Here is a 27391-nt window from a genome sequence, read left to right on the forward strand (position 1 = left end):
ATCGAACTCTAAATTCTAAGGGTGGTATATTTCTTTTCTTTTTTTTTTTACTTTTTTTTTTTTAATCTTTTTGCCATTTCTTGGGCCGCTTCCGCGGCATATGGAGGTTCCCAGGCTAGGGGTCTAATCAGACCTGTAGCCATCGGTCTACGCCAGAGCCACAGCAACGCGGGATCCGAGCTGCGTCTGCGACCTATACCACAGCTCGTTAACGCCGGGTCCTTAACCGACTGAGCAAGGCAAGGGATCGAACCCACAACCTCGTGGTTCTTAGTCGGATTCGTTAACCACTGAGCCACGACGGGGCTCCAAAGGTGGTATATTTCTTATACCCAACAAACCTGAACTGCATCTGGGAGGTAATTAAAGGGCGCATGTATAACTCATTAAAATTTATTGATCATATGATGTAAAGAAGGCATATATTAAATGTCTTGAATTTTTATTAAATAACGTGAGAAAAATAATTCCAATTAGGCTAATATTTTAAATTTGAATAAAATAATCTTCATACTAGTACTATGAAAAAACTATGTAAAAACTTATACGCTTATGTGTATATGTGTATATATATATATGTACAATATGTATAAATCAAGAATCTATATCCCTTTAGAATTTTAGAAAAATACTTCTTCAGGGATAAAAATATTAAGATAGGACTTAATAGTTTTTTTAATTGAAATTATAGGAAAGGCATCCTGACAGAAAGAGCAGCAAACCAAAGAAATGAAGTAGTAAAAGTCTAATTTGATGTAATGAAAAATTGAAAAATACAATTAAGTTTACATTTACATGTACAATAGCATCAACAGAAAAAAGCATTCAGGAATAAATTTAACAAAAGTGTAAAACATACTATGAAAACAAAAAAAAATGTGTTGAAGGAAATTACAGAACTAAATACATAGAAGGATATGTCTTGTTAGTGGATAATAGTACTTGATATTGTTAAGATGGCAATACTTCTGAAACTGATCTGTAGATTTAATGCAATCTCTGCCAAATTCCAGCAGGTTTATTTGCATAATTTTACAAGTTTATCTTTAATTTCATGTGACATCTAGATATCCACACAAAGGAGTAAATTTAGAGCCCTACTCCACACCATACAAAACATTAACTGAAAATAAATCAAATGACTAAAAGCAAGGGCTAAAAATGTAAAACTATGCAAAAAACATATTTAAAACTGTGGTCTTGGATTGGTCAATGGTTCCTTAGACGTGACACAAAAAGCTCAAGCAACAGAAGAAAAATAGATAAATTGAACATTATCTAAATTAAAAAAAAATTGTCCTCAAAGAATTATTAAGAAATTGAAAAGGCAACCACAGAATGGTAGAAAAGATTTGCAAATTCTATAGTTGATAAAGGACCTGTATCTAGAATACAGAAAAAAGTCCACAAGTCAAAAATAAAAAGGCAAATAACACAATCACAAAGTAGTCAAAAGAACTGAACAGATATTTCTCCAAAGAAGATATACAAATATTTAGCAAATACAGGAAAAAAGGTTATATTTCACTAGACATTATGGAAATGCAAATCCAAACCATAAGACATCACTTCTCGACCACTAATGGCTAAAGTCAATAAGAAAGTTAATAAAAAAATCATTGGCAATGATGTAGAAAACTTGAACCCTCACACATTCCTGTAGGAAATGTGAAATGGTATAGCTAATCTAAAAAACAATCTGGCAGGACTTTAGAATTTCTAACATACAATTACCATAAAAGCATTTCACTGCTGGTTACAAACCTAAAAGAAATAAAAATATTATATCCATAAAAAAACCTGTACATAAATATTCATAGCACTATTATTCACAATGGCCTAAAAGTTTAAACAAACCAAATGTTCATAAACTGATTAATGGAGAAATTAAATGAAGTGTATATCCATAAAATTATTTGGCAGTAAAAAAATAGTACTGGCACGTGCTATAACATAAATAAGTCTTAAAACACACTAAGTGAGGGAAGCCAGTCTTAAAAGACAACTTATTACATGATTGACTTTCTATGAAATATCCATAATAGGAAAATCTATATAAACAGAAAGTAGATAATTGATTGCTTAAGACCGGAGAGGCTTCCACTGGGGATGGAGAATGACTGAAAATAGGTATGGATTTTCTTTTTGAAGGGATGGAAATACACTAAAATTAATTCGGTGATGTATGCTAATTCTATGAATATGATAAAAAGTATTGAATTGTACACTTTAATTTTATGAAACATTTGGTAAGTGAATTATATCTCAATAATATTCTTTTTATAAAACAAAACATCTGGAAAAAGGAAAGTGAAATATTTATTCATTCTTCACCCATTATCTACTAATCCCCTACTATTATCAGATAACATTCTACTTGTGGAGACATTAAGGTTTAATTATTTAAGGGTAAAATGGCGCTTATACACATTATCTAGAAATACATTTACATTTCATGGAATTTCAGACTTAACAAGATATTTGGAAAATCATAAGGCTGTAATAGACCACAGGGGATAAGCATGTTTTCTAGCAAACTTCATCAGTTTACATTAATGAGAGAGATCTCCAGTGAATTGTTCAAAGACACAGACACATGGTTTCATTAAACATAGTTTAAAAGCTAAGTCTGATCATTTTCAATGCATTTTTTTCTTGTAATTTACCTTTTTTTTTTTTTTTTTTTTTTTTTTTTTGCTCTAGAGGTGTTGAAAATCTCAAATGCCTTTAGTGATCAAGTCTTGGAAAAATTTGAAACTAATTAAAAGTATGAATCTCTTGGCCCAAATTAAATCAGCACTGGTGGGAACATATTCTGGACAAAATGAATACATGATAGAGTTCAAGCTAGACTTTCAGGTTCTGTTTTAAAGAAGGGCTTGAGAAAATATCTAGTTTATCTGTCTGGTTGGAGTTACTTCCAGAGTGTCTGTGGCAAAAGTTTGATCATTTTTTTTTTCCTTTAAATCTCAATTTTGTGCTATCTTTTCATAAATAGTATTATGTCACACAGTCTAAGACATTATTAATTAAAATTTTAGATCACAATATTTAATTCCAAAGCTATAATACACTAATAATTCATTTATAGAATATTATTATTAGTCATAATTTTGCGTGAAAACAATAAAAACTAATATTTGCAAGGAATTATGTATGATTCAAAATCTAATTCTGATATGTATTATACTGCCTTTTTAAAATAAGTAAAAGGGATCTCTATATTACTATGTCAGCTTTTGGTTTGGGGCTAGCAAAATACATCTATTTCTACTAATCTTTGATATTGAGAAATACCATTGAATGAAGAGTTGATGTTTGACCTATATTATATTGCTCACCCAAACTGAATCTTGCAGTAAGTTTTTTAATCTGTTAATCTATCAGAAAGTTCTTTTATTTTGGCCTAGAGCTGAAACTTCATTGATTCCCATCTGTATTGCCTGGACTGCCAAAAGATGAATTTACTAATAGAAGTTTATAGATCTCAGTGTTTTTTATCTTAAGTTATGGTTATTACAAAATGTTATTTGTAGTAAGCTGGAAAACATCACTCCTATATCTGCCTTCTTGAAATAAAAGAAGGCAATAATTCTCAGTGTTTTATAATTTTAAAAGTGAAAAATAGAATGTCAATTTACTATGATGGATTTCAAGTGAGTTTGTCAAACTGTCCATTTTTTATTCTCAAAGCTCTAGTAAAATAATATTCTTTCCTATGCCAAGTGATGTTTCAACCTACTGACAACAAAACCATCACAAATCACTAAAGGCTTTTTACCTACTGAATACCCAGGATTTTCAAATTTACAATATATAATGACATCTTTCTCTGTAATCTTTCTGAATAATTCAGAAAATACAACTTGTCATATTCTATTCCAAAGGAAAAAAGCACATTATTGCATCCTCAAATGGTACCTGTTAGTACAGATGATGAAGCAAACCTAACTAATGGAGATACTATTCTAAATGATTTCAAAATATTTTTTATGCTTTTCTTAGTTCTGTATCAAATTTATACATTTTTAAAATATGAAAGTGAATACAATAATAATGATTATGATCCAAGTATACATAAGTGGAAAATGTAAATTTTTGAAACCATGTAAACTATTACAGAGTTATTACAGAGTTTACTACTTAAAATATAGACTATTTCCTGATTAACATATTCAGTCAATGCTGATAAAGAAGTCTACTTGTATAGGTAAATGTATGCATATATGTCTTAATCAGTGACTATGCATAAACTCTAATTTTAACTCCATTAATTTTCTTCTAGTTCAATTGCAATATATTTTCTGGAAAAGTATTGTGCTTATTCTACATTTTGTGTTATCCCGTCTCCTCATTTAATTATCATCATTTATTCTCCTTTCAAATAGAACCAGAGAAGAAACTGAATTCTATCTCTATCCATATATTTGGAAACTCTTCATGTTCCTTTAACTGTAGGTCCAATTAAAATGCAAATTGTCTTAAATAAATGCTTAGGAATAGTGAACCTTTTTTTAGTCTTAAATCCACTTAGGTTTGGTATTGATAAAATAGTCCATTTTGTTTAAAAAAATGTTTAATCTTCATTATTTTCCAGAAGTGTTTTACTAATTATAAAGCATATAACTCTAACATAACTACAATATATTTTTATGTTGCTCAAACAAACATTGTCTTATATCAAATATATAACAATAGGAATAATTACAAATGATCATTGGAATAAAGCTCACCACCTAAAGTAGACAAGTCATTGAATTTACATAGTGAGGTAAGGAGATGAATCTCATTTTTCAAACCTTTGCCAATTTCTGCTTATTATTATGTAATAATTTTTAATTTTGATGTGTTATGTCATGTAAACTACAGTTACATATGACAATAGGACACATTTAGCCTACTAATAATTCTTTGTAATATGTGCCCTTTATGATAAACCACTAGGTTTATTCCTTGTTAGCAGAGTGACCTGCAATGGAAACTAAATTTAAGTATGAATATCTTTTATTTGAAATGCTCCAAAATATTAAATATAGGCCTCAAATATGAAATAGATCCACTTAAACTTATTTTTATTTATAAATATATACACACTCAGTAGGTGGAATAGTGTTACCTGTTAAGCAGTTTTGAAATAGCTGATGTAAAAAAGCTAACGAACTCCAAAGATCATGGTACATCCTATGTGTACTTATTTTTAAATATATTTCATTAAAGCAGCATCGAAACTAAAATTAGGCTTCCTAAAATACCTTAAATTATTGTAAAATACAGATAATACATGTCACTTCAATTTATTAATCATAATATTTCTTATGAGTTGATAAATTTTATAACAGGTTTTCAGATTATTATGTGAAATTATTCATTTATTCTTTCTTTCAAACATTCATTGATCATGTATCTAAAATGAGGAAGGTGCTATCCTAAGAACTAAGAATCTAGCAGTAAACAAGCCAGATGCAGTTTGTAACCTCATGGAACAGACAATCTAGCTCTGTAGAACTTTAATATATTTAGAGTAACTTGGGTCTGGGAGGAACATCTGAAACTCTCTTGGAAGTTACTTTTTCCTTAAATTGTGTTTGGTTGTGCATTTCTGAAAGCATTATTTTAAGGAAATGATCAACCCCATATCTATACTGCCCTGTGCACAAAGGAAAGAATGGGTTTCTCCTCAGGCAAAGATTGAATTAGCATGTTTCTTGTGAACTATCTTCGATATCTTTATCCTTTTTTTCTTTAAAAAAAATACCATTAAAAATCTTTAAGGACAAGTACATTCCTTAACAGAAATGACATTAAAAGAAAAATCTAAAAGGAAGCATAAAAAGAAGTAAGTTCCATAATATGTGATTCATTACCTTACTGGAAAATATAAATATTTTATAACATTGGTTCACGATGTGCAGATTATTGTAATAAAGAGATACTTTCATACGCATACAAATTCAGGATTTTTCACATGCATTAAAAAATCAGTACTAAAGCAAATTTTTTATTTCATTGTTGAAGAACTGTGGCTGCAAACTGAAAGGGCAGCAATGTAGCCAAAAAATTTCTGGGTTTTCCTTCATATGGGAAGTTCTTTTTGAATTATTTTGATAGGTAGAAATATTATTTATCTTAGAAGGGGATTTTGTAGATTAAATGACTGAAATAATTAAACATAAGGGACTACTTACAAGTGACTATGAAAATCCCTTAGATGTGGGTTTATAGGGTATTTTTTAAACATTAGTGTTCCTTCTTAGAATTTTGTTATTTGTATTGTCACAGAATCAATTCAAGACATAGGGCAACGCTAAAAAAGTTAAATATGCTGGACAACTATAACAACAAAAAACTCTACATGTGTGTATGTGTGTGGTGTGACTCTATACAGCTGAGTGCTGAGTCTTCGTGTTTTAGAAATAGCTCAGTAGAAGAAATGAAAATAAAATTAGAGTATGCAAATGAAAGAATTCTTACAACAAACAGATTTTTTCCAAGTAAATGAATATTATCATTTTCACCATTATCAACAAGGCAGAAGAATGCATTTCTTAAAATAGAATGTCTTCCATTTGAATATGAATGCCTAAAATAGAAACATATTCAAAGAGCATCTGAATAGAAGAAATGGGCTGTATCTAAAATGAGGCCTTAGAAAGATTATAATTTTCATTTGATCCTCTGTGATTATGCTTAATTAGTCTTTGAAACTGTCATAAATGTTCATTTCACTATGGTTATTTTATAGAATCTTAACAATTACAAAGTTCTATATAGTCAAACTACAATTACATGAGTAAATAATTATTTGTTATAATATTGCTATTTCTTATACACCTCTATCAATTTATCTGGTGTCATCTGAATATTCTGTTTTTGTAGAACACTGAACGCAACTAAGAGGTAATATTTGGAAACTCCTCCACTCAAATCATCTTCCAGTCTAAGCCAATAGACACTAACTGTGAGTTAGGACAAAAATGAAAACTACCTGTAAAGAATTACCAGTCTAATGTAGGAACAGAGTGGAACTCCCGATGTGGTGCAATGGAAGGGAATCTGACTAGTGTCCATGACGATGTGGGTTTGCTCAGTGGGTTGGGGATCTAGTGTTGCAACCGTGACGTTTCAGACGTGGCTCAGGTCCCACGGGCCAGCAGCTGTAGCTCTGATTCTACCCCTAGCTTGAGAACTCCCATATGCCATATGCCATGGGTGCAGACCTAATAAGCAAAAAAAAAAAAAAAAAAAAAAAAAAAATGTGGACAGAGCAAGCAAAGAAAATCATAAACAAGAAAAGAGGTAGTTCCTATCTACATAGACTTTCACATGCTTTCTTCTGGTTTGTGAAGATTAAGCATCAATGACAGTTGTCCTCCAACTTGTTATTGTCCTCACCCAGCACCTTCACTTATCATCAATTTTAAAAGAAATTCTGAAAGTCAAAATTTGCTCATTTTCAGGTTTACATTTGCATACCAACTTAGTTAAACTCATTACTCAGACCATATAGGTATATGAGATGCTGTAAAGGACTAACACAGAATAATTAATGAAAGAAAAAGAAAACATTCAAATCCCCATTTTAGTACAAATATGTCACATAATTGTCCTAAGAGGTATATGGATGAAATGAATTTTATTTTGATGACTTTGGAAAGCAAAGGCACTTTATTCCATTCGTTCTCCCAAAGCCAACTCTAATTTACAGTTTATTAGAAGGGTTATTGGTACAGATTTTTAAAAAGCATGCTGCTGGCTCAAACCTTGAGAAATGTCAGGTATTTCAAAACAATAAGCAGAAACCACATAAATAAGATTTGTTCGTTATCTCTGGCATTGCTTAAGTGGCCCTGAAGGACAAGTGAACCATGTACTGGATTTTTTTTAGAGTCCTGGACCCTGAAATAGCTGCTGCTGTTACACTGACTTCAGAAGGCTTTATGCTTTAGTTCTGATACTCCTACTTTTCAAAGCTACTGGACATAGTGGCCTTGAACATAAGAGCCTCTAATTAGTCTTGTTGCCCATGTTTCTGCCTCTAGCATAAACATTGTGGAAAGGTGCAAGTCATGCTGGAAGCACTGGGCGGAAAGTGAGGGTGACATGAACAGGGGGAATGAAAACACTGAGGGGCCAAATCTTCATGGAGTTCTTGTCTGCGTTTTAGGGTTATAATGTCCATTTGTCTCAAGTAATCCATATTTTGAGGTGTTCTGGATATCAGAAATTATACTTGATATTATGGATAAAATATAATCATTATATATTCATTAGCATATAAGTCAGAGCTTGAAATTTGTGAAAAGACAGCTCTAGGCTTAAATTCTAGTATTTTCTGTCTATTGTTCCAGAGTAAATTATTTAAATTCTCTAAACCTTAATTTTACCATTTTTACAATAAATATATCATGCATCTTGTAGGACTTTTGAAAGGATTAAATTTCCAAAGTTTGTTTAACACTTAGAGCTATGCCTGATAGATACTATATGCTTAACTTGTGCACCACCAGCACCAGTAGAAACAAGCATTACCATCAAACAAGATGGCAGAAGCTAAAGGTACCTGTTTCTCTTTTTCTTTCTCACTCATCCAGTATGTGTGTGCAAATACACATAATGGCCTGTAATGTAGTACTAACCTTATTTTTGGTCTTTCTTCTTGCCTTCTTTTCATGCTTATCTGATGATTAGTCTTAAAATTAAATCTTGGCTCTTACTTGCTCAGAAAATTTCAATGTTACCATTATTTTAATACAAAATACCAATTATTTCAATTATTTAACAAAGTCTCCATAACTCTGCAAAGTTCTGCTCTGCCAAAATCTCCAGGCTCATTTTCTTTTCTTTTCTTTTTTTTTTTTTTGTCTTTTTGCCTTTTCTATGGCCGCTCCCAGGGCATATAGAGGTTCCCAGGCTAGGGGTGTAAGCAGAGCTGCAGCCGCCGGCCTACACCAGAGCCACAGCAACTTGTGATCCAAGCCACATCTTCGACCTATACCACAGCTCATGGCAAACTGGATCCTTAACTCACTGAGCAAGGTCAGGGATTGAACCTGCAACCTCATGGTTTCTAGTCAGATTCATTAACCACTGCACCACGACAGGAACTCCTCCAGGCTCCTTTTCAATGCCTCTTCTTTGCCTGTCCCACCATCCCAACACATTTGCATATCCTTAAATAGAACAAAGCTTCTTCCCATCTCAGATCATTGGTATATTCATTTCTTTATGTCATGAATATTCTTTAACTAACTCTTTACTGGACTAATTCTGCTTCATCTTTTATAACAGTTTTAGTATCACTTATTTAAAGAGGCTTTACTTGTTTTAATCTCTTTCTTTGTAGCATTTTCCATACATATAATTGGTATTTATGGTGATTATTTGCATTCAACATATTCAACTTGACTCTAAGGGCAACATTTAACCTATTTTGGTCACCATTTTATCCCCAGTGCCACCTTCATCAACTCCTGGTACATAGTAGTCAGCAATCACTCACCCCTTCACTCATTCATTCAACCAATTAATGCTATGTACAGATATTTATCTAGGTTCCCAGGTTCAGAAAATTAAAAAAACATGCTACCAAGGATATACCTCATTAATGGTGAGGGTGGACAAACAACACTTAATAACAAATAAATGGTATAAACCTGAGAATTAAAGTACTTTAAAGGATATTAAGAAATGTAAGGAAATAGAGAGTTTTGAAGGCAATGGTACTTTCTGTAGAATTCTCTATAGAAGCAATCTCTGTGGAAGTGACATTTGAGCAGATTTTTAAGTGAGGCAAAGAAAAGATATAAATACTTGGTAGAAGAGTGTTTATGGCAGAAGGAAGAAAGAACAGCACAAAGGTCAACAGGTAATATGCTTATAGTCAAAAAAGAGCAAGAAGTTCAGTATAGCTGGAATTGTGTGAAAAGGGAAAACAATGATAGGAAATATGACTGGAAAGAAAGTTAGAGGAAAACTATGGGTAGTCCTGTTGAATAAAAGAACATTGGTGGGAATTGTAAGATTTAATTTATATATTACAAGTGCTGATAATTTGTTGGGACAAAACAAATCTCAATGGAAAGGATTATTTTCTATCATAAAATATTTCAATAGAGTTGTTCAGACCCGTAACAAATATATAAAAGATAATTGCAGAAGAAAACTTATCACATAATCCTAAGAAAAGGAATACTAAGAGGTTAAATGAGGGAGAGAATGCAAAGAAAGTTTTAAAATATTTATTATGCATAGATGAACTTAAAATGGAAATAAGAGTTTACTTAGACTTAGATACCAGAGACTCTAGACATGAGGAATGTCATGAGTAAAGTCCAAGTGAAGGGAATTCATGACATATATTTAGAAAGGGTGATAGGAATTCAATTTATTTTTTTAGGAAAAATGCCCAGGTGGTTGTTCAGAAACTAGCTGTGAAGGACTATGCCCATCAAAATATGGAGTTTAAACCTGCTATTTTGGATGTGTTGAAGACATTGTTAGATTAGGAAAACTAGTCTCTCTATGTTCTATGTAAGAAAGATTGTAGAATGGGAATTGGAGTTCTAAATAGCCATTGAAAGGGCTCTCGAAGTAAATGTCAGGGAACTTTCTGCTAGTGATCTCAACCTTATGTTCAGTGTGAATTGTTTGCAAAAGAACCATAAAGGCACTCAATTCCTCAAGAACTTCTAGAAGGCTCCCATCAACTGTCTCAGTCTACAGAGTGAAGCAAATTACTTTCAAGGGCTCACTTAGAAGTGACTTCAAGTTTCCATTTATTCATATATCTCCCTGCATCTGTGTGTGGAGAAATAATGGCTTTTCCTCCTCTATCTTCTATACCTAAAACAATGAAGTATTTCTAAAACAATGAAGATCCAGAAGTCTCCTCTAAAGGGAAAGTTGACCTTGAAAGGAAGTAACACTGAGAATCAGCAGAAACAGACCAGGAGAGAAAGAAAAGTCAGAAGACTGATATAGACTCTGGAGTTTCCATCCATCTTCAAACAAAGTGGGTCAACAACAATATTACTCTTTCATAACATTTAATTTGAAAAGAAGCTTATACTAAAAAAAATGAAAAACAAATGAGAAAACACTTAAAAACTACTTTTTTAAGCTTATGCTAAAAAAAATGAAAAAAACAATGAGAAAACACTTTAACACCACTTTTAAAAATGCAAGCTCATTCTATCAAATTCATACCCAGTATTATCCAGCTAAGGAGCCATTTTTTCAACTATTCTTCATTTGACTTGATTATAAAATGTTTACACTTATTGTTATTCTCATCTTTTTTTTCTGTTTGTCACTCTCTAATGCTTTTAAAATGTAATGTCCATAATTAAGAACAGGTATCATAATGAATTCTGATTAACAGAGTACAGGAGAACTATTTCCTTCAGTTACTTTGTTGCTATCTCTGTCTTCATGCAGCCAAAGTTTAAATTAATATTTAAAAATTTGTTTCACACTTCTACCTAATATTGAGCTTGCAATCAAAATTTTCCAGTATTTTGCACATGAACCACTGCCAAGCAGGGACACCTTCCCTGAATAGATTTTGAAATCATCCACACAAAATCAATAGCTCAAGCCAAATAAATAAGTGAAATTTTCAAAGGAAACATAGCAAAGTATATAAAAAGCGAAGGCATACCGACAGCAAGATCTGGATGTTGAAGATCAAGTTCATTGCTAAAACATTTTGACAAGGCAATTGAAAATTAGAAAAAATAATGTTGGTTATAAATCAAGCAAAGAACACATATTTAGAGCCAATAAATAAAATTCAGTACCAGAGGTAGTAGTAAAACTGGGATGGTTTGTTATTAAAGCAGTTAAGAAGAAGAAAAAAAGATAGCATAATAAATCTGTTCCCAAAACACAGACTGAATAGATTGGTTAGGGAAATATTCAGGAATAAACATGGATCAGAAGCAAGTATATAGCAAGAAATTATAATGTCAGATGCAAACACTCATTTTAGAGTGTTTGAACTTAGAGAAAATAATAATCTAGGAAGACAACTGGTCAGTAAATTTTCTCCACTAAAATAGTAAGCCATGAGAATCTGGAGAATACTGGAGCTTCATGTTTTCAAAAGAATTTGAAATAATTTTGATTCCAATAGACATGACATAATCAGCAATCAATTCACAGTCTCAAATGTAAATTAAGATAGAGTTATTGAGAATATTGAGTGACTCAGAACTCTTCCATATTTCTGTTCTACTTATGTTTTACTATAAAGCATATATTTTAAAGTGTTTAAAGACTTATTGTTACTATTGTGTGATAAGTTGCAGATCATTCCAAGCAGCTGCAAGAAAAACATGTTTATTACTAAATTAATAATTTTGAACTAGACCAGAAGGGACCATTATCCCTCTGGATAGGGAGACATATTGTTCTTTGGCTTAGCTAACCAGGAGCTCCTAATTTTAATGGACAAATGACAGCAGTTGGACTTTGATATTTTGGTTGATTACATATTTGTTTACATTGATTTTATATGGTTCACATAATTTCAGCAGTAGTACTGTGCTCTGTCACGGACTATTTCAAATGAATTTTATTATAGAATTACAAAACATGTATCTTCTTCCTTTTATTTCTATATTTCCATTTATTAATCTGCTTAAAGGATTAAAGAAGAAAATTAAAATAATATTGAAATTCTATCTAAGAATAATAATGAGAAGATTTTTAAATGGCCAATTGTCAGTAATTTGAAAAGGTGACAAATTGCAAAATAAGTATTTAAATAAATAGCAACCATAAAGCTTAATGAGATTTATTTCATGTGAATTATTCCCTTGATTTGAAAAGGGAAAGTTCTATTCTTTACAATTGTTTCAATAATAACAATTAAATCACTAAAAATGTTAATAATAACAATAGAAAAAGGGGTAGCATTTTATATAAGACTTGCTATATGCCATGCACTGTATTAATTGCTTTTAGATTGATTATTGCTAGGATATGAAATAGGATGGGTATGAAACTGTTGTAAATGATTATTCAGTTCTAGAATGGAGATAACAATGACAGCAAAAACACACAACACGAAGTTCAAACATTTAAAATGTACAATTCAAATGATTTTTGATATCTCATAAAGGTGTTAAAATACCTACATATATACATATTTGTATATACAGTCAAAATCAAAAAGTATAAAATAGGCTTATAGTATTTTAAGACTATTTACTGACTGGAATTCAGAAGTTTAAACCCATTATGAAAATAGTATTGAAAGCAAATTTACAAAAAAAAAAAAATCACCTTGTTTATATATCTAAGTAATTTCCCCTTAGTATAGAAGTTCCCAGGAGTTCTGAAATCCAATATTCACTATACCAATAAATACGACACACTCTATACCTCTGAATATCCCTCCACAAATCATACAGGCAAACCCATACCTAACATACTATGTTATGATTAAAAGTGTATTAGAGATATTGGGTTGCCATGACACAACACCACAGACCTGATGGCTTAAACAGCAGGAATTTATTTCTCCTTGTTATTGAGGCTGAGAAGTCCCAGGTTTAAGGTATAAGCAGATTTGTTTCTCGAGTGAGGCTTTCTTCCTGGCTAGCAGATGGTCATCTTCGCATTGTGTCCTCACAAGTGGAGAGAGAGGAAGCAAACTCTCTAGTGTCTCTTATAAATCTACAATCCCATCATGAAGGACCCACCACAGTGACCTCACCTAAAGCTAATAACTTCAAAGTCCCCAATTCCAAATACCATCATTTTTGGAGTAAGACTTCAATATTAAATTTTCTTTTTCTTTTTCTCTTTCACACCACACCTGTGACATATGGAAATTCCCCGCCTAGGGGCTGGATCTGAGCTGTAGCTGAGGCCTATGCCACAGCCACAGCAACACCAAATCTGGTAATACTGGATCACAGCCACATCTGTGAACTAAGCTGCATCTTGTGGCAATGTCGATCCTTAACTCATTGAGCCATTGAGCGAGGCCAGGGACTGAATCTGCATTCTCATGGACACTATACCAAGTTCTTAATCAGGCGAGCCACAAAAGAGACTCCTTTAATTTTGGTTGATACAACTCAGTCCACGGTAGAGAGGTTGTCAGAAAGATGAAAAAAAATTAAAAAATAAAAAGCTTTTGTGGCATAAACTGCTAGCTCTTAACTACAAAGAAAAAGAAAAGAATAAAAGGCCAGATGTGGAAGTAGTTGTCAAAAGATAGCTATGTCAGGAGCAATTAAGAAAAAAAAAATTAAACACCATTTAAAATCTCAAATAGTCAATATATCTATCTATATTGCCTATACAATATAAAGCCATAAAGCAATCATAAAGTCCATTCTGTGATATCTTTTACTTTGAGGTTATTAAATACTGTATAATGAAAGTGTGCCAAAAATGCAAAATTAATTTGAAACTTAAAAAAGTTGTTCAGGAGTTCCCGTCGTGGCGCAGTGGTTAACGAATCCGACTAGGAACCGTGAGGTTGAGGGTTTGGTCCCTGCCCTTGCTCAGTGGGTTGACGATCCGGTGTTGCCATGAGCTGTGGTGTAGGTTGCAGACGCGGCTCAGATCCCGCGTTGCTGTGTCTCTGGCGTAGGCTAGTGGCTACAGCTCTGATTCGACCCCTAGCCTGGGAACCTCCATATGCCATGGGAGCGGCCCAAGATATAGCAAAAAAGACAAAAAAAAAAAAAAAAAAAAAAGTTGTTCAGTGCAGTGATAATAATTATTTTAATCTCTGATAATACAGTTGTCTCTATTATTAAAAACTTAAATTTCCTTACCATTGTGTAGCTGTGGGCCACCTTCATTAATTCAATGCATCCTTGAGCATCTGCAAATGCTCGGATTCCCAAACAGTTAGATGGATGCAAGAGCTTCATGAGGAAATGGCAGCATACTTCTACTACTTGAGGAAGCTGAAGAAGGCAAGCTGCAGCAAGAAGGTTTTCAATGGTTTCTTCCTTTAATTCCAAGCAACCTAAACATTAAGTGAAAAGAATTATGAAACTGTTAAAAACATGAAATGACACATACCATTTTATAACTCGAAATATTAGGCCAGTCTTCTAGAAATGATCTGAACCTAAATTGATAATCCAAATACATATAACTCACTAAAAGCCAACAATTTTTTTAAGTGTCTGGCATTTTCCCTGGTAATGTCCAAAATCATCTAGTATATAAATGCAGCTTCAACTAAAGCATCTGTGTCCTATACATCAGGAATTATGGTTTTACTTTTAGTTGTGGATTAAGGAAAAAAAAGTGAAATGTTTCACAACACATATCTACAAAGTTAAGAGAGAAAAATATGCACTAAATTTGTGATAATATAATATATTAATATGTATATCCATATGAAATACCTATATCTGAATAATAAGCATATATATATTTATGTGTGCATGTGTTGCATATTGCTAGTAGTATATTTAATTCACTGTGCTTATGATTATAATATTCTATAATTTTTCTTTTCTTTTGGTCAGTTAACCTCAAAAATTGATCTCTTCAGTGTTGCATCTTTTTTCTAACTATTGGAATAATTTATTAAATAATGGAGTTGTTTCTGGAATGCTAATAAAACATGTGCGAAAACTTCTAAGTTAAACTATTTAGGTTTAGATTTCATTTAGCATTTCAACATATATTTAATAGGTTTAGTTCCATTCAGATTTTCTGTCACCATATTCTAGGTCATACATTCTCAGAAGCGGTTTATGCCATCTTAAGCTTTTGTGAAATAGATGGATACTCCACTAGAAATATCTTCACTCATTTTTCCTGAGCACAGTCAGGCCACATACTACCATCATGATACACATCTGTAGATGTGTGTTGCTACCACATCAAAGCATTTATGCTGTAAATGTGCTTTGTACCTGGTCTTTCTCTTCTACCAGTTAACTGAAGTTGACATAAGATCTTAGTGGATGGAAGATACAGGGGCATAAGGGGCCTGAGTCTCTGAACCTACACCCAGGACTCTTAGCTTCAAAAAGTAATACTCAATATTCAAGCCAAAAATGCTCCAAAAATAAACTCAAGTTTGTACTTGAATATGTAATTTAAAGCAGTCATAAGTGCCAACATTTGAAACTCAAGTGTAAAACCATAGGGAAAAATAATTGACTAACTTTTATTATTAATATGATCTCATTTAATTGAAATTTAGATGTGCATTCATGTCAGTTGGAATATACTTTCTGACTTTATGATGCTACTGCAATTTTTTTCTTAGATCTCTCCTTTTTCCATCATTAATATTTATTTTTATGACATGTTGGAGAAGTAGTCTACTTTCAAAAATTCAGCTTTCAGGGACAGAATATTTATTAAGAAAAATCTTTATAAATGCTTTTATTTTTTTATAACAGACTTTTTATTCTAGTTTTTTTTAATTTAGAATAATGTTCAAGGATAGTACAATAAATGCAATATGGTTTTAATTAATTTTTCATGTTAATATTTTGCTATATTTACCTATGAGTGTGTATTTATGCTGTAGTTTCTGAATTATTTGATAGTACTTCTAACCATCACATATTTCACCCCTAAATACTTTGGTCTGTTTCTCTAGAAAAAAAGCATTCTCCCATGTAACCCTCATGACTTTATTTACACACTCAAAATTGATACAATATTATTTGCTATAATGCAAATTTCCCTAAATGTCCATATAAAATATAGATTTTTTTCTTTAAATTCAAAATCTAATTGTCTCATGCATTACGTTTTCTTGTTATGTCCTTTTAGTCTCCCTTAATTAGAACAACTTTGCATGATTTTGTTATTCATAGCATTTATATTAGTGAAGAGCCCAGAGCAAAGGTTTTGTAGAATTCCTCAATTTGAGTCTTTCATATTATTCCCCATGATTAGACTTCACTGGAACTTTTTTGTCAGGAAAACCACAAAGGTGATGCTGAACCCTTTTTGGTGCTTATATATAGAAAGGTTCACAATGTCAGTACATCCTACTGTTGATGGTGTTAAATTTGGTACCTTGTTTAAAATAATATTTGCCATAGATATCTTCACTTTAAAGAAGTGTTTCCCTTTATAATTAGTAATTAATCAGTTGGGTGAAGGATAATTTTTATTTCACACATGACATTTCACCCATAGCTTAACATGTTTAATAGATAAAGTATATTATGTTTTATTTATGAGTTTCATTGAAAGAATAAAAGAGCAAAGGAATCATGTTGAAAGGGATTTGATGAAGAAAAAAGCAGGTAAGTGAACAGTATACATTGAAAGGAAATTAAAATGCTTTTTATTACATATTAATTTCCTATTAAATTAGCTACCTAAATTTCATTTTGATATAAAGGAGGGACATTGTCAATGATAAAAGTCAGAAATACTTATTTAAATTTCTAAGATATTAATAAATGCACAAGGACCCTGTAGTTCAGATATTATCAACTATTAAAATATTAAATTTCACAGTTCATTTTAGCAGAGGAGACATCTGCCAAGAGCAATAAAATTCTCCGAGGTGTTTATAGTTCACATACAATAACACTGTCATTAAATAATAATGTCCAACAAAACCTTCATTTGAAGTTGAATGACTTACACTAGTTTTAATGATTTTAATATTACTTATATTAAGCTTATGAATATTAAACACGCAAAGTTCTATAAATTGTAGAAACCTGTATTTTTATAGATTTTAGATGATTTTATTATGTATATTTATGAAAATAAAAAATATAGAAGAGATAACATGAGTTTATTAAATCTATTATTTACAATTGATTATAAGTATAGCAATTTATACAATATTGTCATGATTTATGACCTTCAGAGGATTTTACCTAAAATTTTTCAGTAAGATTATCAAGAAGATATTTGCATGCTTTTTAGCATAGCTCTTGTAAAAATCGGTTAAAAATGATACATCCAGTAGGTACAATTTTTATACATTCCGTTTTACTATGATTTCAGAACACTGAGAGTGACATTCTTTAATTTTTATTCATTGCTCTCAATAGCATAGCAAGCCTGAACTGCTCTTCCTGAAAAGACTGCTTGCAAGATTTGCTTTAGACTGGTGTCTGAAAAGTTAGATTTCAAGAGAGTTCCCATTCAGTAATATAAATGGTTCACTACGCCTGAACTGTTTTGTAAACATTATGGTTTATACTAACACCTGCTGTCCTTCTGGGACTCTTGAATTTTGAGAGTAGAGGCTTCCTGTATAATCAACACTCAATAAAACACAGGACACCAAATATCTAATGGATCTTCCTTGTTAACAACAACTCACAGGCCAACTCACAGGCTTTGTCACAACTCATTGCAGAGGAAATTAAAGTGTGTCTTGTGCTATTCCACTTGAAGAGCCAACCTTGGAAGTTTGCTCCTGGTTTTCCCAGGACCATACCCTATGCACCATTTCCCTTTCCTCATCATGCTTTGAATCCTTTTGACATAACAAGTATATCTATACTTGACATAACAGGTATATCTGTATCTGAGTCCTGTGAGCCATGCCAGTGAAGCATCAAACCTAGAGGATTAGTCTAGGGGATATCCCAACACAGTATTCTAATTAAAATAGTTTGGGTGGTAGGTGATGTTTGGATATACTGTGTCCATGGGCTGGAAGATAAAACATTGCTAAGACTTGAATTGAGCCCAAATTAATCTATAAATTTATTATAGTCATAATCAAAATCCCAGCTGACTTTATGTAGAAATCACAAAACTGATTCTAAAGTTCGTATGTAAATGCAATAGCCCAGAATAACCAAACTGATTTTGAAAAAGGGACAAAGCAGAAATAATAATCCTACCGGATTTTAAGACTTTTATGAAGCTGCCGTAATTAAAATGTACTGCTATTCATCTAAATACAGACAAAAAGATCAATGGGAAAGAAAATCTTTCTAGAAATAGAACTACACATATGTAAAGTTTTGCAAAGGCACAAAAACATTTCAATTGAAAAAGAATAGTTTTTGTACAAAAAGATATCCATGTTCAAAAATGTATTTTAATCCATACCCCACGCAATATACAAAGATTACTCAAAATGCATCACAGTCCTAAATTTAAAACTATAAATTTCCCTAGGAAAACTTAGGAGAAATCTTTGGTAATCTTAAGTTAATTAATAAGTTGTTAAATAAAACATCAGAAAGCATAATCGACAAGAAAAAAATTGCTAGATCAGACTTTATAAAAATCACTACAAGTGACAAGAGGAAAGGAACAAAAAGGTGAAGCATGAACTGGAAAAAAGTATTTGCAAAATCATATATCTGATAAATTGCTTCTATCTAGAATACACACAAAACTCTAAAACTCAATAATTAAAATATAACGGGCAAGTTATTTAAGTAGATATTCCACAAAAGAAGATAAATGAATGTAAAATGCTCAACATCATTAGTGTTTAGGCGAATGCAATGTTAAAAAGTGCAGTGAAATACAATGACATGCATTAGTGCTACTGGTAGAAATGTGATATGATATAACCATTTTGGAAAACAGCTTTACATTTTCACATTTCAAATGACTCAGTTATTCCACTCCTAAGTATTTACTCAAGAGAAATAAACGAATATGTCAGTATAAATCCTTATACATGAATGCATGTAGTAGATTTATTTTTTAATGATTAAACATTGAAAACAACTCATTGTTCATCAACAAGTGAATGGATGAACAAATTGTAGTCTGTCTGTTCATAAGGTTACTATTCAGCAATAAGTTAGAAAGAATTATTGATATACACAACATCATGGTGGATAATGCTAAGTGTCAAATAATTCTGCTAAGTATAAGAAACCAGACAAAAAATAACTCTTATGACCCAATTTAATTAAAATTCTTAACCAACCCAAAGTGTTTATTGTGAGTGACATAAATCAGATTATCCATATCTGATTATGGGTTAACGGTGAGGAGAGGCAATAAGATGGATAATAAAAAGGGGTGATGGGTACATTCATTATCCTGATTGTGATAATGATTTTATGTTTGCATACATAGGACAAATTGTACACCTTATATGTGTATAGTACATTGTATGTCAATTATTCATCAATAAAATCTTTAAAAAAAAAAGCAAAGATGATTAACCGAGTAGAATTGACTAGCACCTGCAAATATTTTCTGAGGGTTTTTATTAAAACTCTACTAACAAAATTAGAGATAGAATGTTATAATTCAGAAAAGTTATGGTTATGTGTACCTTTTTTCTTAAGTTTACAAAATATAGAGTATATTATTACAGTCCTGGAAACTTCATATACACTATTATCAATTTAAATTGCTTGACTAAAGTATTGTTAAAATAATCTTATAAGTGTAACTCTAACATACAATATGGTGTGTAGTGTGTATGTTTGTATGTGCATCTTAGTATGTTTACCTTCCCAGATAAACACCTGGAAAGTGATTCAGAGATATTATGCAGTAAAATGAGCTATAGATTGTGTAAGAGCAAATAATTGTTCAGTCCAAATTCAAATGCTGGATCTAACATTGTACTTTATAATAATTTAGATAAAATGTTAGCTGGGCATCTCATCTCTCTTTCTTATTTAAAAAAGAGACAGAGAGAGAGAAACAATTTTCACAGGTAACTTTGGATGTGAATTGGCAGAATATAAGCATTGTTTGTTTCAAAGAGAAAAACATTCTATTTTTTTTATCTTGGAATGTATACAATAATAGAATCCATTTGTAAAAGCCAGAAGGCACAAATAGAATGTAAGTGTTGAGCCTGAATGCACCCAAATTGAGCTACCCCATGCGTGATACATTTCTTTATATCTAGAACCTGACTATTTTTTTTTTTGACAGATTTGGATGATAAAAAGGAAAAATCTGCTAAGTATTTGACTTAAAAGTGAACCTTGAAAAAAGGCCATGACTACTGTTAGTGAAAAAAAAAAGTTATTCTGTACATCCACCAAAAGTTAACTCTCAGGACATTAATGTTCACAAATTGCTTTAGACTTGCTTATTGAGAGGGAAAATCTGTATGTTTTCACTATAGGTGCCATTGAAAATTGGCTTAAAATATCTGATACTTAGATGAAATTTTAAATATCTAAGGATCCCATGGCTATAGGAAAATAAGACTCTGAGAAAATTTTCTTTCAAAATAGGGAAATATTTATAATATTTCTTGATAAGTCCAGAGGACAGTTGTCCCCAGAACTAACTTAAAGGCTCAACACATCATCAGGAAACAGCCATCTTCTTAAGAGCCTTGTTGTTTCCCTTATGGTTGCCATAGTTTCAAGCTTCAAATTCAGGCAGGAGTATACCCATAAAAAGAGAAAGTATTCCTTCATGAATATTTCCCTTGCATCAGTGAAAAAATCTTTACTGAAAGTTCCCCAGAAGTGTTTCCTTTTCGTTGCCTTGGCAAAAAAAAAAAAAAAAAAAAAAGCTTAATACATGACCATGCTTTAACCCAATAATTAGCAATAGGGTAAAACCTCAGTGGTTGAATTTGACCCTACAAGTATTATTGATAGGATTAGTGTCATTCTCCTTCAAATCAACGAAGGGAATAAGAAGGGACTGACTTTTGAAATAGCGTTCCAATGTGTGCTATATTTAGCTATAATCTCACATTAAATCAATGCTAAAGCTACTGTTTATTTGAACACATGCCAGCAGACTCAAACTCTGATTTTCTACAAGAGATCATTAAATGCACATCATATTGGAATGAATATAGGTAAAATATAATGAGAAAAATGTGAAGATTATAAAAGAATATGAATCTGTACTGTTTCTAATTAATATTCAAGTTGTATACTATTAACAATTGTGCTGTGTAACTATTTTATCTATAAAATCAGTTACATTGAAAAAAGAATGCATTTTACCAGATAAGTGCAAAAACCGCCTGTAAAATCCATAAAATAAACTAAATAACTGATCTATTTATCTATCTGTCTGTCTATCTATCTACCTAGTATCTATCTATCTCTATCTATTTTTAATGGAAAGAGCAAGAAATAATACATTGCTAAACTAGAGTTTAATTAATATTGGATATTTTAGTAATTCATAGGAATTAAAAATAATTTTTTATTAAAATACTTCAGATTTACACAAAACTTGCAAAAATATGGGAAGGTATCACAAAGATTTTCCGCAGACCTCATATCTAGTTTTGCTAGTTAGTTCTATGGCACAATTGTTAAATTAATTAATCAGCATTGTTGTATTATCATTAACTAAAGTTTGTACTTTACTCACATGTACTTAGTTTTCTACATATTATCCTTTTCTTCTGTTCCAGGATCCTAGGCAAGATACCTCATTTCATTTAGTTGTTTTATATCCTTAGGCAACCCTTAGCTGTGACAGTTTCTCAGCCTTTTCTTGTTTTAATGACTTTGACAGTTTCAAAAGTACTACTTAAGTATTTTGCAGAATGTGCTCCAGTTGGGATTTATCTAATTATGATTACACCAGGATTATGGGCCTTTGGTCTCATCACATCATATCAAGGGTATATACTATCAAGATGACTTATCACTGTTCACGTCAATTTTGATTACATGGTAGGAGTAGTATTTGTCAGGTTTCTGCATAGTACAAGAAACATTTTACCCCCTTTTTCGTACCCTGCTCTCTGGAAGGAAGTCCCTATGCACAGCCCCTCTTTAAGAAGTGGGGAGCTTTGATTTATCTCCCTGACAGCAGATTAATTACATACATAATTTAGAATTTAATTACATAATAATTTATTTACATCAATAAATTCCTAGGGTTTTTTCAGTGTTTCAAAAAAAGAGAGGAGATCTATGAGAATATTTGGTTTATATCATTTTATTAAATTTAATGTTTACATGTCTTTTTAACAATTACCAAAATTAATTGATTTTTACTGCAATTTAGACTTTTGCTTCTGTCAAATTTTCCCTTAATCTATTACGTACGACATTACTGGCACTGGTAGCCGAATATGCACTTTCTCTCTTTCCTGGAGGAAAATCCTGAGTGTACTCTAAAAATTATAGCAAACCAATTTTAGCAAACATCATGATAATCCATACCTGGAAGTTCTATAAGCTTAGAACATTTTAATTAATAAACAAAGTCTCGCTTGCATTTGAGCCATAAGAAAAGCATGGTTTATGTGTTTTGAGTGCTAAATATACCTCAGAGTTCAAAAGTTCACTGTTAGAAAAGTTAGGGAAGTGTGTGTTCAAGGAACAGTAAGAAAGTAGTTGGGACCACAAAGATCATCCTTTTTCCATTAAACCTGCACCCCTTTGTCTTTAGGAAAGTCCGCTGGGTATTGAGTTAGAACCAAAAATGTCAGTAGTTTTCATGTACTTAAATTGTTTTAAATCTACTATCTTTACACATTTATCCATTGGAAAGAACAAGGAATTGATTGCTCAGTAAAAATCTTGACTTTGTCCGAACATTCCCTTAATCCACACTTATGCACAGGTGTTTAACCTCCTTGACTTTAAGAATAGAATGTCGCCTCTTATTTCAGTGTACTATAGTTTATTACTCTGTCCCTAATTAACTAAATAGAATATTTCCCACTCCCACTACTTGCTATAGAGATTAATCTAAAGCAGTGTGTCACTCAATAGTCAAGGCAATTTTGGTTGTGAATATGCATATTTTAAGACATATTTACATAGAACATGGACTCAAGTTCAGCATAGATAAAACCAATATCTTCAAATTCCATGTGTTCTGAACCCAACAAAATTTGATCCAAAGATTTTAATATTCTCTTGATTAATACATGAACTTTTTAATAATCTATAATTCTGGTCAGCACAATTCAAATTTGAATCAGCCAACAGTTCATTATTATATCTACTTTTGGCATTTTAATGAGGCTTTCTGAAGTGCACCATTGTGTCTTACAAGTATTCAAATACTCAAAAATATTCCTCTCAGATTTTAATATCGGAAACCTCTGTTTTTGTTGAGCAAAATATTAGTTTTTATTTTATAGCATATCTGACTATGCTTCTTCCTTTGTCTTGTTTACGGAGAAGCTAAAACAAAAGATCAACATATAATTTTTATGAATAAAAACAATCTTAATAGACTTAAGATATAAGTCGTATCATGGGTGTTGCAGATTTGAGTTTGAATGAATTTTTCATATATTTTTTATTTGAATTTCAAAGTCTTATACACCATGGATAATTAGGAATGAATTATGACCAGTATTATAATACTGTCGCTTCTGCGAATGATTTTCTAGATTTATTTTCTTCCTTTATTGTTCTACTTCAATCTAGAAAATACAGATGAGATGGAAAGGGATAAAGAGAATACACCTTCTCATTAGACTGATTTTGTAGCAACTGTACTTACATATTGTTACACTATGCTCTCAAAGAACTAGGGTGAATTGAATTGAAGTTGCTCCATCTTGGATGCTTAAATATTTTGGACACTACCTCGGATGGTCATATAGTGGAAATTAAAAAGTTATGATATTTTACTCCAACTGGGAGTTCTACATTCCTATCTGCATAAAGCCATCCATCCTACCCTCTTCCTTTGTACTCTGGGGCTTCTGAGTTGCCAGATTGTTTTTGTTTGTTTACTTGATTAGCAGATAATTTTCTCTGGAGTGCTATCTTGGCACTCAAAATATGCTTAGTATGTTTTCTAATTCCCTTTTTGCTACAATTATAGGTCAGAGATTACTACTTTCATTTTCTGACTATAAGAATTCATGTTTTTTTAAAAATCACATATAAAATCCATAGTCATAATCAATATTTCTTGGTCCCACTGGGACTAAGGAAAGTGCAATACTACAAACTATTCCTCAGCAAGTACACAGTTGATTCTCAGATAACCAGTGAAATCCCCTCCCAAAACACTACCTTAGATCATCCATTTATATTTACTAACACCTTAATTTCCCTCATTTACATATTTTATTCTGAAGCCATTTTGTAATGGCAAATATTAATTAAATGAATATAAGATATAAGGTTTGCACTTAGATCTAAATATATTTTCTTTAACTTAATTTGATAAGTAAAATAATTTGTCAAAAAATTCAAAAATGTCCTGTTATATAAAAACGCCCATTTATCATAAAGTAGACAGTTTAGCCCAGGAAAACACATGATGATAATTAATGACATATATTTCAAAGTATTGTTACATTTTGTAGATATGAATGTATCAGGAATAAAAATGTTATATATTCAATCAACATAAAGTGATTTTACAATTCTTCTGGCAAGAGTGAATTTCCATTACTAGTCTAGATTGTCTTTACTGATATTTTTACTCTTCATTAGCCCCTTCTCTACTTACTTCTAAACATTTCTCCACAAAAGAAGAAAAGCTGGGGTGGGAAACCTGCCTCAGACTCACAAGATAGCCATCTGGATAGAGTGTTTTCTCTGATTGAGGACTAGGAGTGGAACGCAAGTTCAGTTGTGGCTACAATGTGCCTGCGAAAAATCAAGCCCACAGTTTAAAAGGGTCAGGGATAAGGTGCCCCTTTAGAATGTCTTAAAGCATGCAATCCATTTCTGGCTGAAACTGGCTTTTCTCCTTGGGTAGCCCTTACTGTCCCTTATTCAAGGGAAACAAAGCATTTAAATTAAAGTGCTTGGAGTTCTCATTATAAATTTATTTTCTCAAACATGAAGGATAAGTAACTCCTCATCAAAAATGGCAAACCAAGGGAAAATGATAATTTCTGGAAGTCTTAGAAGGGTGGAGTGACTGGGTTTGTTTTGTGTTTGTTTCTTTATTGTTTTTCACTGCATTTAGTTGTTTTTTGATACCATCTGCAAAAAACATCGGTCCTATAAAATTTTAAATGCAAAGTATTGAGAAATAGTCAAAACTCAAAGTAGTTTTTAAAAGCTATGTATTATTTAGAAACATATGTGAAAAGTTCATGCTTCAGTTTTCCCAATTTCAACAAAAAGGTGAGTATTGTCAGACGTAACAGATGTGAGTGAAACATCCCCAAATATTAAATATTAAACATGACTAGTGTTTTTATAATTTTACTTATTTAGATAAAAAAATCAGAGTTAAAATTGCAGATTTCTGAATTTGAAAATATCCAAGCCTGAGAAGATTTTTTTTTTTTTTTTTTTTTTTTTTGCTTTTTAGGGTCTCAACATGTGGAAGTTCCCAGGCTAGGAGTTGAATCGCAGCTGCAGCTGCCTGCCTACACCACAGCCATACAAATGTGGGATCCAAGCTACATCTGCGATCTGCACCACAGCTCATGGAAACCCCAGATCCTTAACCTACTGAACAAGGCCAGGGATTGAACCCGCATCTTCATGGATACTACTCAGGCTCGTTTCCACTGAGCCACAAAGGAAGTCCCTATTTAAATAGTGCTAAAAGCAACCACAAACAATTCTCCATTTGGGCAGTATCTGTATACTTTCCTTAGATTATTCATGATTTTGTGTAAAGGGAAATTAATTGTAAGAAAAAAATATATTTGATTAATAGTTGATACTAGCTCAATAGAAGGTCACATTTTTTTCACACAATGTGGCAGTTGCATAAGTACATAAAAGCATCATTTCTTCTCATATTAATCAGACAATGTTGAGTAGCTTCATAACTAGTAGAAAGAACATCAAAATGTCATTGGAAAAACTAGACTGTAATTTCACATCTATGTTAATTTGTGGCGGGGGGGGGGGGATGCACAGCATGCAGCAACTTGATGTGGGATCTCAGCTCTCAGACCAGCTATTGAACCTGGGCTGCAGTGGTGAAAGCACCGTGTCCTAACCACTAGACCATCAGGGAATTCCCCTGTCTATGTTATTTTCCTAACCTCTGTGTTATGATGTTTCCATTTCCATATCTGACAATAAATTTGAGTAACTATCAATCTCAGAATGTTGCTGTGTGGATCAGATGAGATAAAATAATAAGTGTAATATATGATAAAACCACATCTCATATATATAAGGTAAGAAAATTACAGTGGATGGTATAAACAAAACACGTACCACTAAAAATGAATATGGAATCATACATATGAATTGAAATCATACAGTAATACTGAAGCATACAATAAATTGGATTCAAAAGTTATGAATGTTTAAAGAATGAAGTAATTATTCCCTCCCCAGTTCTCAGTCTTTATGTTTTTTATAACAGAATATGCAAAGGATTTGCAAAAACTTATAAAAATACATATTATGAATAATCTTCATAAATAAATGCTAATAATAAGCTAAGCATTATACTAAAACTACTTAATTTTATTAGTTGATTTTTCCTTAAAATAATCTTCTCCCTTACACATTCTTATTTTCCCTTTCTCACAGTTGAGTAATCTTAAGACTCCCTAAAGCTAAGTAATTTAACTAACATTCTAAATTATAATATGGGGGAGGCC

The 27391-nt window shown here is 31.8% G+C and overlaps 1 protein-coding gene across 13 annotated transcripts in view; it reads right to left on the bottom strand.

The window, feature by feature from the left end:
* Positions 1-27391, bottom strand: part of KLHL1 (kelch like family member 1) — a 386276-nt gene that overhangs the window by 191727 nt on the left and 167158 nt on the right. For all 13 annotated transcript variants that reach the window (XR_014820062.1, XM_003131017.5, XM_084982469.1 and 10 more), the window contains one exon: positions 14796-14992. Coding sequence is in view for 12 of the 13 variants with exons in the window: in XM_003131017.5 (XP_003131065.1) it covers positions 14796-14992 (197 nt within the window). In the remaining variant the exon portion in view is untranslated. The remainder of the gene's footprint in view (positions 1-14795; positions 14993-27391) is intronic.

Source organism: Sus scrofa, chromosome 11 (genome assembly GCF_054392235.1).
Source record: "Sus scrofa isolate SSC_HxYL_T2T_F1_AM1 chromosome 11, Sscrofa_HxYL_maternal_Yorkshire_Landrace_v2.0, whole genome shotgun sequence".
Classification (NCBI taxonomy): domain Eukaryota; kingdom Metazoa; phylum Chordata; class Mammalia; order Artiodactyla; family Suidae; genus Sus; species Sus scrofa.